Source organism: Thalassophryne amazonica, chromosome 1 (genome assembly GCF_902500255.1).
Source record: "Thalassophryne amazonica chromosome 1, fThaAma1.1, whole genome shotgun sequence".
NCBI lineage: Eukaryota > Metazoa > Chordata > Actinopteri > Batrachoidiformes > Batrachoididae > Thalassophryne > Thalassophryne amazonica.
Genome location: NC_047103.1, coordinates 138,083,881 through 138,100,266, shown reverse-complemented (window position 1 = coordinate 138,100,266; position 16,386 = coordinate 138,083,881). Strand labels below are relative to the sequence as shown.

Sequence of the window (16,386 nt, the reverse complement as noted above, 5' to 3'; positions counted from 1 at the left end):
TTTTAACAAAAAATGCCAAACAAATGAAGGATAATGAAAACTCAGGTGGTGTGCGGATGAATTTATAATTAAAAGTGGCTTGCAGAACAATATACAAAACAAAAAAAAAGTCTGCTACTTGTTCAGTAAACATAAAATTATCTTACTTTAGTCTTTCACATAGCATTCGCACCATGTTTAACATATCAGTCCACTTATTGAACTTTCAAAATAAGAACAAAAGCATAATGAAAACCATTAACTAAATACTGTCAGTAAGGAGGCGTGGTCGCCATTTTAATTAGTTAGTGATTTGCGTGCATAGAAGTTCAAGAAACAGGTGGAATTGCCAGAAAGCTGCGCATGTTGGCAAAGCCACAAATGGAGGAACAAGGGAGACATTATTTCATTCCATAAGTAAGTGGTTTTGGTTCTTTTTGTCACTTTGTCCATGATATTTGGATGATAAACAGCTGTATGTCTCCTGCCGTACCTGTGTCGCCCGATGACACGGACCATTAACTCTCCACTTATGTCTAGTTGGTATTTTCCACTGCTAGACCAATGTCTAGTTAAAATACTTGTCGTTAGTGATTAAAATTGTTCGACAAGACTGGGGATTTTTTTTAATTTGCACCTTAAAATAATGAGATTTGACCCGCGCTGTGCCGCTCACAGTCACACCCACACATAGAGATGTGCACCCACACCACTGACTTCATGAATGAAACTCGGTCAATAAAGGATAATTGTGTAAAAAAAAAAAAAATATATATATATATAAATGTATATATATAAATGTATTGTAATGGTTTTAGGAGCCGCAGCTGCATTGAACAGCAGCTGCTGCAGCAGGACGCCTCAGCTCAGCAGCTTGAACAACGCAGATCCGTGTAACTTTCAACACAAATATTTGAGAATGTGTGTGTGTCTGAGTAAGTTTAATACTTTCCTGACATAATTTAATGTACTTTAATTTTACTGGCTCAATATCCAGGTCAAAATGGCATTTTAACACGTATTTTGCAAGCATTTTTCTGAGTGTGTTCAGTCTCGGATCTCCATTGAAAATGCATTAACATCCGGGTACTTCATCAATATTTTGCCCAGTTAGGAGACATCATGTTGCTGTTCATGAAGGGACGTTTTCGTTTCAAAGAAAAAAATATTATATACAGATAATATCATAAAATGCATTAATATTGTAATCCTGCGAACTAATCCCCATTTTACTATCCGAGTGGACACTATTCGAGAAATTTAGCTGGTTTTCGGTGAAAAGTTTAATGGCTGATGAGAGATTATGGGGTGTTTCTGTCGCTGTAAGGACTTCCCACGGAGCGGGACGTCACGCAGCGCTTCCAGGCGCCGTCGTCGGCCTGTTTCTACCTGAAAACATCCTAATTTAAGGCTTAATTCACCCAGGACGTCGTGAGAGAACAGAGAAGATTCAGAAGAGGCCGGCATGAGGACTTTATGCGGACATTCCACTGTTTAAGGACATTTTGTAATGAAAGACGTGCGCAAAATCGCCGAGTTGTTTCCGTGACGAATCAGCGAATCTGTGTGCGCCGCGACAGGAAAAACACCTCCGTGTTGAAAAAAATTTGTAAAATTCAGGTGGCTTTTGATGGCTTTCAACAAGTGAGTAACTGAGAAATTGTTTAACAGCTTGGGCATGTTCCAACTTACCCGTTAAGGTTTCCAACGGAGGTGTTTTTCCTGTCGCGACCCCCCGCGGTCGGGTCCGGCCCGACATATGACTCTGCCCGCACGTTCTTTCATTACAAAATGTCCGTTAACAATGGAATGTCCGAATAAACTCCTCATGCCGACTTCTTCTGAAAGTTCTCTGTTCTCTGACGACTTACTGGGTCAACAGAGCCTGAAATGTGGAAGTTTTCAACTTGAAACGGCGAGATGCTGCCGCCTCGAAGCGCAGATCGCCGTCAGGCGCCGTGGGCCATCCTTAAAGCGACACTACCAGACCAAAATCTCTCATCAGCCGTTAAAATTTTTACCGAAAACCAGCTGAATTTATCGAATGGTGTCCACTCAGTTGTACCTCACAGTTTTTGAAAAAATTTTTATCAAACAAAGCAGCAGTCTCTGAGCCATTCCTAAACAATGAAAAAACGACGAGAAGGTGGGCGACTCCTCACTCAAAGACCGCCCACAGGCGAATGACGTAACCGACAGGCGTGAAAAAACTCTTGCATGCCCACGAGGGTTCAAGCATGTCTGATGTAATCACACGTGATTCAAATCCATATGGTTTTTGAAAAAATAATAAGGTCGGATACTTTTCTAACAGACCTCGTACAGTTACCTTTTTTGTATCCTAATTACGTAACACCGTTACATGTATTCCATTACTCCCCAAGCCTGACTACTACTATACACACACACACACACACACACACACACACCCGAGTATATATACACCTTCTTTTTTTAAATCTGTGTAATATTTCTTGAGAAATTCATAAAAATGTGGAAAGATGCCCTCACAGTAACATCACATTATTCAAAAAAAGTCTTGTTTCTGCTCCCTTAATCAGATTGGCTCCCAAAGGTAATGGTTTCCTCCTTGAGCCACACGCTACCTTTCTACCAAGTTTAATTAAAATTGGCTAAATAATTTCTGTATAATCCTACGGACAAACCGACAGCCATCATTGAAAAAATATTACCTCATTTGCTGAGATAAGAATAACAAGACTAATGATAAGTAGATACAACCATAACAGAGACAAAAACAAACATGCAGAAAGAACAATTCATAATTTCTTATTAATACACAGTGTCAGCATAAATACAAAATCTACTAAAATAAAAGGAAATTGTACCATATAGTAATTGCACATGATACAAAAGGGGTCTGTTTTCAGTTTTGATTTAAAAGATTCAATAGAATTTGAATGTTTTATGTCAACAGACATTTTATTACATAATGTAAGAGCACAGAAAGTAAAGGTTCTGTGTCCTGTTGATATGAATTCCTTTTACGACCCTCTCTTGTGAGTTCAGCGTTCCATCACCTTTTCTTTTTGCTTCATTATGAAACTCTAGCTTGCAAGTTCTTTGCTCTTCCCCAGGAGCTTGATCTACTCCAAACTTTAATGTTATCTATTCCAGTCCAGGCCAGACCATTCCAACATCCTTCATTTTTACCAGAGGCCTTCAAATATGGTCGTTGGGTTTTGCGAAGGCTTTGCTTCCATCCGTCCGTCTGTCTGTGCTCAGCATAAGTCCAGTCTACTGCTGGAGTCTTCAAATTTATAGGGAACAATCTTGGGACACAGACCTTGGACAAGTTCAAAGATGGCTAACCTTGACCTATTTTAAGAGGTATTTTAAGAAGCTAAAATTTCACATTCTGTTTCATCTGCTAAGTTTTGTTTTTGAGTGACGGGCGTGACAGCCACTCAGAGTAGAGCTGCACTGTGATGTCAGTGGCTGGTTGCTCCAAAATCGCTTTGTTTTGTGTGTTTATATACATGTTTCTCATATCATGTGAAAGCTAGTGAGAAATAAATGCTTCTAAAACTGAAAACACTGTTTCTGGGACCTATTAACACCTCTGAACTTATTTACAAGACATTTTGCGGACGCTAGCATGATGACATCACAGGCTGGTAGCTATCTGCAAAACTGTTTCATTTGTGTGTAAATATGTCCTCGTTGTCATATGTTATATAAAGCTAGTGAGAAATGAACACTTCTAAAACTGAAAATGCTGTTTTTGTAACCTGATAACACAAATGGAGTCATTTACAAGACATTTTGTGGGTGTTAATGTGCATGCTAACTTACACTAACTCAAAGCTAACTTACTATGGAGTTAAATTTGTCTCATTAATACCTGCACATGCACAGAGGGTGATCTACAAATATTCCTCGATTTGCACAATTTCCGCTCTTAAAACGTAAATATTGTTTTTGATTGATTGATTGATTGAGGGGATTTATTGTACATAAGACAATGGGATCTTAATTAATTAAAGAACTGCAAATTATAAAGAACACAATGCTCATACGGCCGAGGGTATTTTAGCATTGCGTTATATTTTGAATATATGTGACCAAGTTTAAAAAAGTTGATTGGACTGTATCCTTGTCCTGTGTTTTCAACAACTTTCTGCAACATCACTTTTGTAAAACACAAACTGTCGCTGTTATGAAAGTGTCTTACAATATTCTGGTTTTATACTGTTTTGCTAATTTGCTTCAGAATGTCATGGTTTCTTTTCATTTCATTGCATTCCACAAAGTGCACTGAAAATCATTTTGACAAGTTTTAGAGCAGCCGCGCCAACCCAGAAGAGGATGAAAGCGTAATGCCCTTGGTGGATGTTTCAGAAACTATTTTTAAAATAAACTACAGCGTAAACGTGAAATTTCAACCATGAAGTCCCACAGCAGGCTGAATTTGGGTTCCACCGATGGCTTTTCTCGAGTTCACGTCAGGCTACAGTGATGACTGATTGTGGAGGGAGTCGGGCGCTGCTGTCGGGTGATAAATAGGCGGTGCCGCTAAAAAAAGCCAGGAGGTTTTCTGCGCCGCACACCTCTCACACATGTAACGGATCTTCATAAGTGTGGCAGTCTGATCTGTCATCTTTTATTATTGCTCTAGTTGCTTTCTGTGTGACTTTTTTTTATTATTCGGGTGAGCCAGGAGGCGTTAAGTGACAGGTATGGAGGTGGTTGAGCTTTTATTGAGGTTCGAGTTATGTGTCATCTGGAAGAAAAGACAGAAAAACAGACACAAATGTGGCTGGCATGAATGCAGCTGGAAGTGCACAACAGCAACAACAATCATTAAATAAAAAAAGTTTCACAAATGTGCCACAATTATGGATAAGAAAAGGCATTTTAATGTCAATACTGAGTCAGCCTGCAAAAACAGCCACCAGAGATTTTAAGGTTGAATGGAAAATGTCAATTTTTTTGTTGATTCTGTGCTTTCGTTGTCCTTAATCTCCTGGTTTGAAATATGAAATGTGCAGCACAGGCAAAGTCTGCAAATCCTTGTGAAAGAGGCGAATAGTGTCCTCGGTGTTCCAGCAACAGCTTGAAAGCCAGATGTGTAACAGCCATTCGCAATCATCCTTTAAAAGATTAATTTCAGTGTCGACCTTTGGGACGCGGGGAAAAAAAATCACAAAATCATTGCCAGCATTGGTCCAACAGTAAATCAAATCTGAAAAGTACAAATATGCAAACATTACTGATCCTGTAATGTTTTTTTATTGACTTGATGAAATAAATCAATCAGTATATTGACCAATTTACAAAATTCATTTTCAAAATAAAATAAAGATTTACTGATAATCACTCACTAATACGATTACAGTAAAACCTGATTAAGGACAAACTGACTTTCTTCTGAAGTTTAGACAACTAGATAGATAGATAGATAGATAGATAGAGATGCTGCAGTCGGTCTGACCTCGAGATACTTTTGTGAAATATGGCACTGTGGTGCCAGTAAAAAAAGAAAAACATTGCATAATAAGATACACATTTTATTTACTCTGTAATCTTTCTGCAGGTTTATCTAAATAATAATAATTTAAAAAATTAGCATGAAAAATATTCAGATAAGGTCTAGGAGCATGAGCTATTGTCAAGTCATATTGAATACAGGGAAACATGCATGCATGCATGCATGGACACGGGTGCCCATGGGTGCATGCATGTGGGTTAAAACTGTTATATTATCAAGCCATATCGAATCTAGTGTGTGTATTGGTGTATGTAAAGGTATTTGTGTATATGTGTATAGAGGTAATGTATTTATGCAAATATATGTTGATATGTATATAGATAGGTTTGTGTTTATATAGGTATGTATGATCACAAAATTTTTTATTTATTCTTGTCTGCACAGCCGAAAATAGTACATGTGAAAGGGGGTAGAAAATATAAGTCTTACTTCATCCTACTCCCTTTGAGCAATGTACGGACTCTAAAAGACGAATGTGCCTGATGTATAAATGTTTTTAACTTGCTCAAATAAAAGAAATGAGAGCTGGTTAGTGAGGGTTTAATGAGGCCTCCTGAATCCTTTGCTGTTTTTTCTGAGCCCACTAGATGGCAGTCTTTAAAAAAAGGGAAATGGGGTGGGGTTCAAAGTGCATCACACTCTGGTTTGCTTTGAATTCTTTTTACAGATACCACCACCATCTAGTGGTCTTAGAAAAAACAGCAAATGCTTCATGAGGCCTTATTTGTCAATCAGTAGTTAGGGGGTGCAGAACGTTAGCCAAAGATGACACCATCACACCATATGGACACGGTCATCCAAAGTGAAAATCGAAGGTTTTCTTCACCATCTGTGCTACTAAAGGAAGGAAAGCAAAAACTGGACAGTTTGAGCTGAATTATGAACACAGCTGTTATATAAATGCATTTGAGAAACAAAGGGATTTGGATAGTCTCTGTGCCGCTCCTGGATGCTGCGCACTACACCGCCCTTCTGTTTTATGGTGGCCGCCTGCTGCAACAAGTTTATGCTGAGGCCCCGGATGTGCATGAGACGAGAGTGGGGTGCAAACCATATTGCACTCCAATTTGTTTTGAAACTTAAATTAAAAAGATACCACAATTTTGTGGGTTCATTAAAAAACAGCAAATGTTTCAGGACATCACAACATGGACTTAACTTTCTCCAGCCACTAGGGTCCTCAACACTGAAGCACTTGTGTGCTGGATCCATGGATCAACAGCCTGTCACATGGCCAAAATATTGAATCTGATGTTCCCTTGTAATTCTCTGTACCACCATAAGGGGCATACTACATGTTTTTGCCTGAAATTTAGAAAGTTTGCTGGCAAAAGCATTTCCATCTCCGCTTCGTTTATAACTTGTCGGTGCCATTTCTGATTTTTGGGTGTTTTTAAAAAAGAAACACCAAATGCATCTCAGTAAGACTGTATAAACACAGCTGCATCGTGCTGATTTTACTTCTCCTGTGTTAGCATACAGCAGCCATGGAGAATGTCATTCTGCTGTATAGTGTGACTTCAAGTAACCAGGTAGCATTGCTAACAAGAATGACGAGTAGCTGTTTCAAGTCCTCTCCCATGCAGATCGTGAACAGAGCCATCCACCATTGCTACCCACTGTTGTATTCTGTTTGACTCTTTGTGGTCACACTTATGGAAAATTGGATGAACTTGTGTGGTTTTCTCCGCGATACTCACCAAGGGAACAAGACATTTTTTAGCTGTGGGACCATCATATTTCTTAAATTGTCTTGCTCTTCCAAGACAACAAACTTTGAGCTGACAGATGTGAAAGTAATGGTTAAAAAAAACACTAAAATTTAAAGTAAAAATAAAGCATATTAGCCAGGCTCGGCTAAGTGAACACTGTCACTGTTCTAATGCTCCCAGAAGTGTCAACAAAAAAAAAAAAACAGATGTTGACGATGCAATGCATTCTGGATCAAGTTTTCCTATATGAGGGAAGGGAACAAAGGGAAGGGCAGTCTTGTTTGAACCCCTGTGTGATATTACGGGATTTGACTACTTCTGGGGACAGCCTCCCATTGTGCAATACAAACACAGCATACTGTAACGTCACATGGATAAATGGTATACTGTTTTGTTTTCAGCTGCAATTACTGAAGTCGTCGAGAAAAGTGCCATTTTTCAGTTCCCAGTGGATAAGGGAAGATAAAGCAAATGGGAGAGGTTTTGTCGGTAAGTGTTAGCCTACACAGCTAACCAGAATAGCTGTGTTCTCTCGCCTGCATAATCACCTCAACACATTTGAGGTATGGGTCATAAAAAAACGCAACACATGTCCGCTGTCCACTGTATCGTCACTTTTTCTTTGCATTTCACTTTGTTTGCCATGTAATTTGCCCAAAAGCTTTGGGAGAGCTGTCCCCGGATGTACAATTATTGCGTCATGTGCATCAAATTTTACCCCTTTAGCACCCGCCCTTAAACGAGACTGCGCTGCCCTATTCACGTGATATTGCTCATCTGAGTCTCCCAAAGTAACTGTTCATTTGACATAAAGTTCAATTTCAGTAGTAACCAAGTATCTTCCAAAGAGATCTGGTACCACAGACATCCAATCTTGACCTTTGGTCACTGGTTAGCTTCCACATCTGATAACCGAACAGTAAGCACCAGGATCCTAAAGATTTGGACCTTCACCCTTCTGTAAAAGTATCGGTATCTGTGTTTAGTGACCTTATGACTTCATAGGGTCTTCATAGGGCGTATTTCAATCTCAAAAAGCAGAGGAAACAGATATACGAGGTCTGTCCATAAAGTATAGGTCCTTTTTATTTTTTTCAAAAACTATATGGATTTCATTCATATGTTTTTACGTCAGACATGCTTGAACCCTCGTGCGCATGCGTGAGTTTTTCCACGGCTGTCGGTGACGTCATTCGCCTGTGAGCACTCCTTGTGGGAGGAGTCGTCCAGCCCCTCGTCGGAATTCCTTTGTCTGAGAAGTTGCTGAGAGACTGGCGCTTTGTTTGATCAAAATTTTTTCTAAACCTGTGAGACACATCGAAGTGGACACGGTTCGAAAAATTAAGCTGGTTTTCCGTGAAAATTTTAACGGCTGATGAGAGATTTTGAGGTGATTCTGTCGCTTTAAGGACTTCCCACGGTGCGAGATGTCTTGCAGCGCTCTCAGGCGCCGTCGTCAGCCTGTTTCAAGCTGAAAACCTCCACATTTCAGGCTGTATTGATCCAGGACGTCGTGAGAGAACAGAGAAGTTTCAGAAGAAGTCGGTTTCAGCATTTTATCCGGATATTCCACTGTTAAAGGAGATTTTTTTTAATGCAAGACATGCGGGCGGATTGCAGCGTCGGATTGCAGCGTCGGCTCGCAGCCGCTGCGACGCTCCGCCACAGGAAAAACACCTCTGTTGGAAGCCTTAAGGACAAGTTGGAATATGTCCAGCTGTTAAACAATTTCTCATATACTCACTCCACTGAAAGCCATCAAAAGCTGCCTGGATTTTACAAATGGTTATCAACACGGAGGTGTTTTTCCTGTGCCGCCGCACCGTGTTGGCTGCGTCCCGACGCGCGGACCCGTCCGCACGTCTTTCATTAAAAAAATCTCCTTTAACAGTGGAATATCCGGATAAAATGCTGAAACCGACTTCTTCTGAAACTTCTCTGTTCTCTCACGACGTCCTGGATCAATAGAGCCTGAAATGTGGAGGTTTTCAGCTTGAAACAGGCTGACGACGGCGCCTGAGAGCGTTGCGCGACGTCTCGCACCGTGGGAAGTCCTTAAAGCGACAGTATCACCTCAAAATCTCTCATCAGCCGTTAACATTTTCACGGAAAACCAGCTTAATTTTTCGAACCGTGTCCACTTCGATGTGTCTCACAGGTTTAGAAAAAATTTTGATCAAACAAAGCGCCAGTCTCTCAGCAACTTCTCAGACAAAGGAATTCCAACGAGGGGCTGGACGACTCCTCCCACAAGGAGTGCTCACAGGCGAATGACACACCGACAGGCGTGGAAAAACTCACGCATGCGCACGAGGGTTCAAGCATGTCTGACGTAAAAACATATGAATGAAATCCATATAGTTTTTGAAAAAAATAAAAAGGACCTATACTTTATGGACAGCCCTCGTAAACGTCACTGCCAAAATAAGTGAATGTCTCTACAAGTTCAGCAATTTCACCACATAGAGTCTAAGAAGTCATTGAAAGGCTGTATATTTTTCTTGATCTATGATAATAGACAAAGTCACTATCTCAATATGCACAGTGAATCATGGGTAGGCCTAAAGGTCTTTGGTGATAAATTTGACCTGGAAGCGATAAGTTGCCAATGTTTCGACAGTAATGTAGAAATGGTCAACACAAAACATCACAAAGGTTTATTTAGGACACGATTTTGGACAGAACAGACAAAAGTTATGGAAATGGATGATACGAGGATGAGCTTGGACGATTTTCGGCAATGGACAGTGGTGAATTTAAAAGCATTTTTGAAGAAACTTACGATTGGGTGCGGGATTTAAGCTGACCCAGGATTTGAACTGGACCCAAACACAAGGAAGAAGAGATGGAAGGAATGAATAACAGATATTTAATTACACACGAATCAACAGAACAAATTATAAAGTCAGGCGATCTGTAGAGTGGAAGACACGGCCCGCTCCAGGCAGTGGAACAGCTGGAAGCCACAGCGAGAACTGGGCCAGGAGGGGAGCCGGCACCTGGTGGCCGCAACAGAGCTGAGTTTCTCAGGAAGTATGCTGTCTGACGGCTGAACAGAAGCAGAAGGTTGTTTGGTACGTTTGTAGAGAGTTCATTCATTCACTCAACCAGTGAATCAGTCATCAATCAGCGAAACCTCCTCTTCAACAGCAACATAATCATCAAACACAAGTCGGCTTCATCAAGTCTCTGGCAATGAACAGCTGCATCACCAGGCTTTAAATACAGCAGCTCCTGATCAGGTGGAAACGAGCTGTAGGTGAGGTCTCCAGGTGCTCAGCTCCGTTTGCGCGGCACCTGGTGGGAACTAAAGAAAACAAAAACCAGACAAACAGCCCAGACCATGAAAGCCCCCCCGGAGCCTCCAGGCGAACATACAGACCGGAAACAGGAACGGCACATCCCTCCAGGTTGCAAGGCAGAGACAAGGGCGGAGCCATGCGGCCCAACGGTCCATGGCGGAGAAGATGCGGTGCGACCATCCAGGGTCCATTGTGGAGACAGGGGCAGAGCCATGCGGCCCAATGGTCCACGGCGGAGAAGATGCAGTGCGACCATCCAGGGTCCATGGCAGAGACAGGGATGGAGCCACGCGGCCCAACGGGAAAGGCACATCCCAGGAACACAAAAATGAACCAACAAAAAGTAATCCAATGCCCCCAGAGGACATTCACAATCAAACCCTGGGAGTAATAACCACGGCCGAGGAACAATCGTGGTCCAGAGTCACCTGTGGGAGCATCCAATGCCTCCCAGAGGACATTCACAATCAACCCCAGGAGACACCCCCACGATCAGGAAAGACGAAGCCCTGGCCACCTGCGGCTAGAAGGACCAGCAATCTCGACAGAGCATCCAGAAAGATCAAACAGAAAACGGAAAAATAATCCATTGCCCCCCCAAAGGACATTTACAATCAAACCCTGGGAAGCTGGGAGAAAACAAAAATGAAAAAAATGATCCAACACCCCCCAGAGGACATTCACAATCAAACCCTGGAAGGTGAGATAAAAAAAAATCCATCTTGCAGGAAGTACCTATGAGTACACTTCAGTCAGTCAAAAGCACTGCGCTTCCACCCACCTGTGTGTCCACTCAAGCAGACCACCAAACATACTACAAAATTACACAAAAAAACAAAAAAAATTCAACCCCTAACACAAAAACAACCCACACTAAAAAACAGATAATTGGCCAATGAAAAACTGAGTAATGATTGGTGTACAGCATCAAGTTCAGAAAAAGAAATGGAAACAAAGTTTTTTGTTGGTTTTTTTTTTTTTTATGTCTTCACTATTATTCCCGACGCCTGCTTTACCGGGACGTTGAGGATAATTTTGCCCTGCCGAGCTGCATAGGCTCATCAGCAGGGGGAGCCAGAGAGCCAGAGGGGGGAATCCCTGTGGAGCCCGGGAGAGGCGGGCCTAATCTGTGTCGGGGAGGACCCCGAGACGGGACGACCCAGTCAGAAGTCCAACCTCTCTCGCGCCAGCGCTCTCTCATCCGATCGTCCAAACGAATAACCAGGGAAATCAACCCGTCTAGATCCTCCGATTCATCCTGGACTGTCAGTTCATCCTTAAGTGAATCGTTAAGGCCCTCAACAAAAACACTTCGCAGTGCTGCGGTATTCCAACTGGCCTCTGCAGCAAAAATGCGGAAATCAACGGAATACTCCGCCGCGCTCCGACGCCCTTGTTTAAGGTTAAGCAGCTGCTGAGCAATGGAATGTGTCTTCAACGGATGATCAAAAACTTGCTGGAATTCACGGGAAAAATCAGAAAAAGAATTAAGCAGGGGTGAATTACGAGGGCTGTCCATAAAGTATAGGTCCTTTTTATTTTTTTCAAAAACTATATGGATTTCATTCATATGTTTTTACGTCAGTCATGCTTGAACCCTCGTGCGCATGCGTGAGTTTTTCCACGCCTGTCGGTGACGTCATTCGCTTGTGAGCACTCCTTGTGGGAGGAGTCGTCCAGCCCCTCGTTGGAATTCCTTTGTCTGAGAAGTTGCTGAGAGACTGGCGCTTTGTTTGATCAAATTTTTTTCTAAACCTGTGAGACACATCGAAGTGGACATGGTTTGAAAAATTAAGCTGGTTTTCCGTGAAAATGTTAACGGCTGATGAGAGATTTTGAGGTGATACTGTCGCTTTAAGGACTTCCCACGGTGCGAGACGTCGCGCAACGCTCTCAGGCGCCGTCATCAGCCTGTTTCAAGCTGAAAACCTCCACATTTCAGGCTCTATTGATCCAGGACGTCGTGAGAGAACAGAGAAGTTTCAGAAGAAGTCGGTTTCAGCATTTTATCCGGATATTCCACTGTTAAAGGAGATTTTTTTAATGAAAGACGTGCGGACGGGTCCGCGCGTCGGGACGCAGCCGGCGCGGTGCGGCGGCACAGGAAAAACACCTCCGTGTTGATAACCATTTGTAAAATCCAGGCGGCTTTTGATGGCTTTCAGTGGAGTGAGTATATGAGAAATTGTTTAACAGCTGGACATGTTCCAACTTGTCCTTAAGGCTTCCAACGGAAGTGTTTTTCCTGTGGCGGAGCGTCGCAGCGGCTGCGAGCCGACGCTGCAATCCGTCCGCAAATAAAAATAAAAAGGACCTATACTTTATGGACAGACCTCGTATTGCTCCACAGAGCTGAGACCCAAGCCAACGCATCACCCCTAAGCAGATTTGTCACATACGAGACCCGACTACTATCTGTGGAATAATGAGAGGGCCGTTGGGAGAAAACCAGTGAACCCTGCATCAGAAAAGATGTGCAGGTTTCAACACTACTAGCATATGGCTCTGGGTGACAAATTAATGGCTCGGGAGCTGGAACTATGGATGTGGAATCGACCTGCACGGGAGGAGACGGGGCCGCAGCTGGAATGGCAGGGAGTGGTGTGACTTGAGCTGCCAACTCTGCATTGTGAGTGGCGGTGTACTTAATCTGGGCAGAAAGCGTTTGTACCTCATCCCAGATTGACTTCAAAAACTGCTGTATCTCTCCGTGAAACCGGACGGATTCTGCTCCCACTGGGTCCATAGTATGGCCAGAGAATTCTGTTACGATTGGGTGGGGGGATTTAAGTCGACCCAGGATTTGAACTGGACCCAAACGCAAGGAAGCAGAGATGGAAGGAATGAATAACAGATATTTAATTACACACAAATCAACAGAACAAATTATAAAGTCAGGCGATCTGTAGAGTGGAAGACACGGCCTGCTCCAGGCAGTGGAACAGCTGGAAGCCACAGCGAGAACTGGACCAAGAGGGGAGCCGGTACCTGGTGGCCGCAACAGAGCTGAGTTCTTCAAGAAGTATGCTGTCTAACGGCTGAACAGAAGCAGAAGGTTGTTTGGTACGTTCATAGAGAGTTCATTCATTCACTCAACCAGTGAATCAGTCATCAATCAGCGAATCCTCCTCTTCAACAGCAACATAATCATCAAACACAAGTCGGCTTCATCAAGTCTCTGGCAATGAACAGCTGCATCACCAGGCTTTAAATACAGCAGCTCCTGATCAGGTGGAAATGAGCTACAGGTGAGGTCTCCAGGTGCTCAGCTCTGCTTGCGGGAAATAAAGAAAACAAAAACCAGACAAACAGCCCAGACCATGACAGAAACAGAGGTAAAGAAAAGAGGAGTTGGTGGCAAGAGTGAGCAAGAAATGAACATGGCAGTCTTGCTGGACAAGTTGTCCAACAAAACCATGCAGATTATGAATTACTACATAGGACCAGTGACAGGGAAACTACTTAGCTGACCTAATTAAACCTTACATACTGGCCTGGGCTTTGCGTTCTCATGGTGCAGGACTACTTTGTGTCCCTAGGGAGAATAAGACGTCTGCGGGCCATAGAGCTTTCTCTTATTGTGCCCCTGTTCTGTGGAATGATCTCCCTGCATCAATAAAACAGTCAGATTCTGTGCAGATTTTCAAGTCCAGACTTAAGACGCACTTATTTTCCCTTTCGTATGGCTAGCATACTGGCATAGTTTTGTTTTACGCTTTTTACTCTTAATTCATTTTATTAGTAAACGGAGCATGCCGCAGCCTCAACTTTACCTAAATTCTGGGTCTTTTAGTGAAGCTTAGGGCTAGTGGCCGGAGATCACCTTAGTATTTCTTCTGTTTTTCTTGTTGTTTAATGCTGACAAATTATACAGTATTTCTTGTCTTTCTGGTGCCTGATTCTGTTTTTTCTCTCTGTTTAAGGTGCAGCTCCATCCAGAGATGGGTGTGGTATTTGTGCTGAAAACCCTCCTGTCCTGTGCACCAATAGCATTTCTTGTATATTCGTTTTGTGAATTGTTCTGTAATTTGTGTCTGTAGCATGGCCCAAGCAGAGGGTCACCCCTTTGAGTCTGGTCTGCTTGAGGTTTCTTCCTCAGAGGGAGTTTTTCCTTACCACTGTTGCTCTGGGGGTTTGTAAGGTTAGACCTTACTTGTGCGAAGCACCTTGAGGCAACTCTGTTGTGATTTGGTGCTATATAAATGAAAATAAATTGAAACTGCTAAGAATGGGGGGATGTTGTGGATGCAAAAAAAATTGAAAGAAAATAGTACTTGGTAGGAGTAAATGAGGGTTTTTTTTCTCAAAAAATGGATTCCGATTTATGTCTTTATTTGCTTGGCGTTTCAGCTTCGGTTAGTTGATATGTAATTGAAGTGGATACTTTTGTAGAGGAGACTTCACTTGACATGTTGATGTATAATAAGTGTATGTTGGTGTCAGCATTGGTTAGTTATGAGAGTTCAAATGATCCAAAACAGGGCAAGTCCCCAAATTTGGGGACTCTAGGGTTTAAGAGGTTAATGTTTTCTTGTCTTTTTGTATTTTGCTTTCTTTTTTAGCGGAGCTGATGTACACAGTGGAGCTGGCCGGAGGTCTGGGAGCTATCCTCATTTTGCTAATCTGTCTGGTGACGCTCTACAAGTGCTACAAGATAGAGCTCATGCTCTTCTACAGGAACCACTTTGGCAGCGAGGATATAGATGGAGGTAGGTTGAGATAAGACATAACAAATAACCTCACACAGCGTGGCAGCATAGCTTTTTTTTCCTCATATTATCCATAAGTTTGTGATACTGCAGCGTCTGGTGCATGATTTCTGAAATACTATCAGCTCCTGCAGGGTAGTATCAAATCCCAAACCATGCGGTGTCAGTGCTGGTCTGCACTGTGAGCTACACCCAGTATATTTATTCTTTCCCAGAAAAATCTGGGCTGTTTTTCATATCTTTAAGCTGCATGAAGCACTATTTTTACACCTTTCTTATCTCAGTTGGACATTGCAACAACAAAAGAGCCCCCGTCATTCCCAACTTACAAACTCTGTTGTGAGCTTCAGGGAATCTTCTGAACCCACTGGAAGCACCAAATTAAAACTTGTGCCTTTTAAATGATTGATTTTAATTATAAAAAACTACAGTCACAATGCAGGGCTTATGGGCAGTGGTGGGTGCAGTTCAGCTAATCAGCCAACAGCTCATGTTTTATTAGCAAATTAGTTTTTCAGCTAACTTGGAAAACAAACCAAATAGCTTCCACAGTTGGCTAGCATTTTCACAAATCAAGTTTAAAAGCCAAAAGCCTTTGTAATCCCTAAAGTCGTACATTTGTTCCTGCTGGAGTTTATTTATTCTCCATGTGTATTTTTATTTCTTAATATTTTCTGATTTGTTTACTTTATGTTCTGTGAATAAACTGTACATTGAATGGAAACTACAGTTTAATTTCATTTGTTCAATTAATTATGTACATATTCATCATGATCTTGGCATGCTCAACCTTTTTTGGGGGGGACCTCCATGCCAAAAAGCTAAACCAATGCTAAATTCTATAAAATTGGGCCTATAAAATTGTTCACGGACTGGCACCTCCCTACCTGACTGACTTGGTTAAGCCCTACATACCGGCTCAGGCCTTGCATTCACAGGGTGCAGGACTGCTGTGTGTTCGTAGCGTGAATAAAAAGTCTGTCGGTCACAGAGGTTTTACTTATCGTGCCCCAGCTCTGTGGAACGATGTCCCTACGCAGGTATGGCAGTCGGACTCTGGAGATTTTTAAGTCTAGATTGAAGACCCATGTTTTTTCTGTGTTTTATTGTTAGTATTTTATGCTATTGTGTGTTTTTTTTATTCTTTTTACTTTTTATGTTTTACTATTTTA

General features: G+C 42.1%; 1 protein-coding gene across 2 annotated transcripts in view; it reads left to right on the top strand.

Annotated features, from left to right (window-relative positions):
- LOC117514902 (interleukin-1 receptor accessory protein-like 1) overlaps positions 1 to 16,386 on the top strand; it is a 1,012,041-nt gene that overhangs the window by 937,006 nt on the left and 58,649 nt on the right. For both annotated transcript variants that reach the window (XM_034175476.1, XM_034175482.1), the window contains exon 8: positions 15,068 to 15,214. In XM_034175476.1, the coding sequence (XP_034031367.1) occupies positions 15,068 to 15,214 (147 nt within the window). The remainder of the gene's footprint in view (positions 1 to 15,067; positions 15,215 to 16,386) is intronic.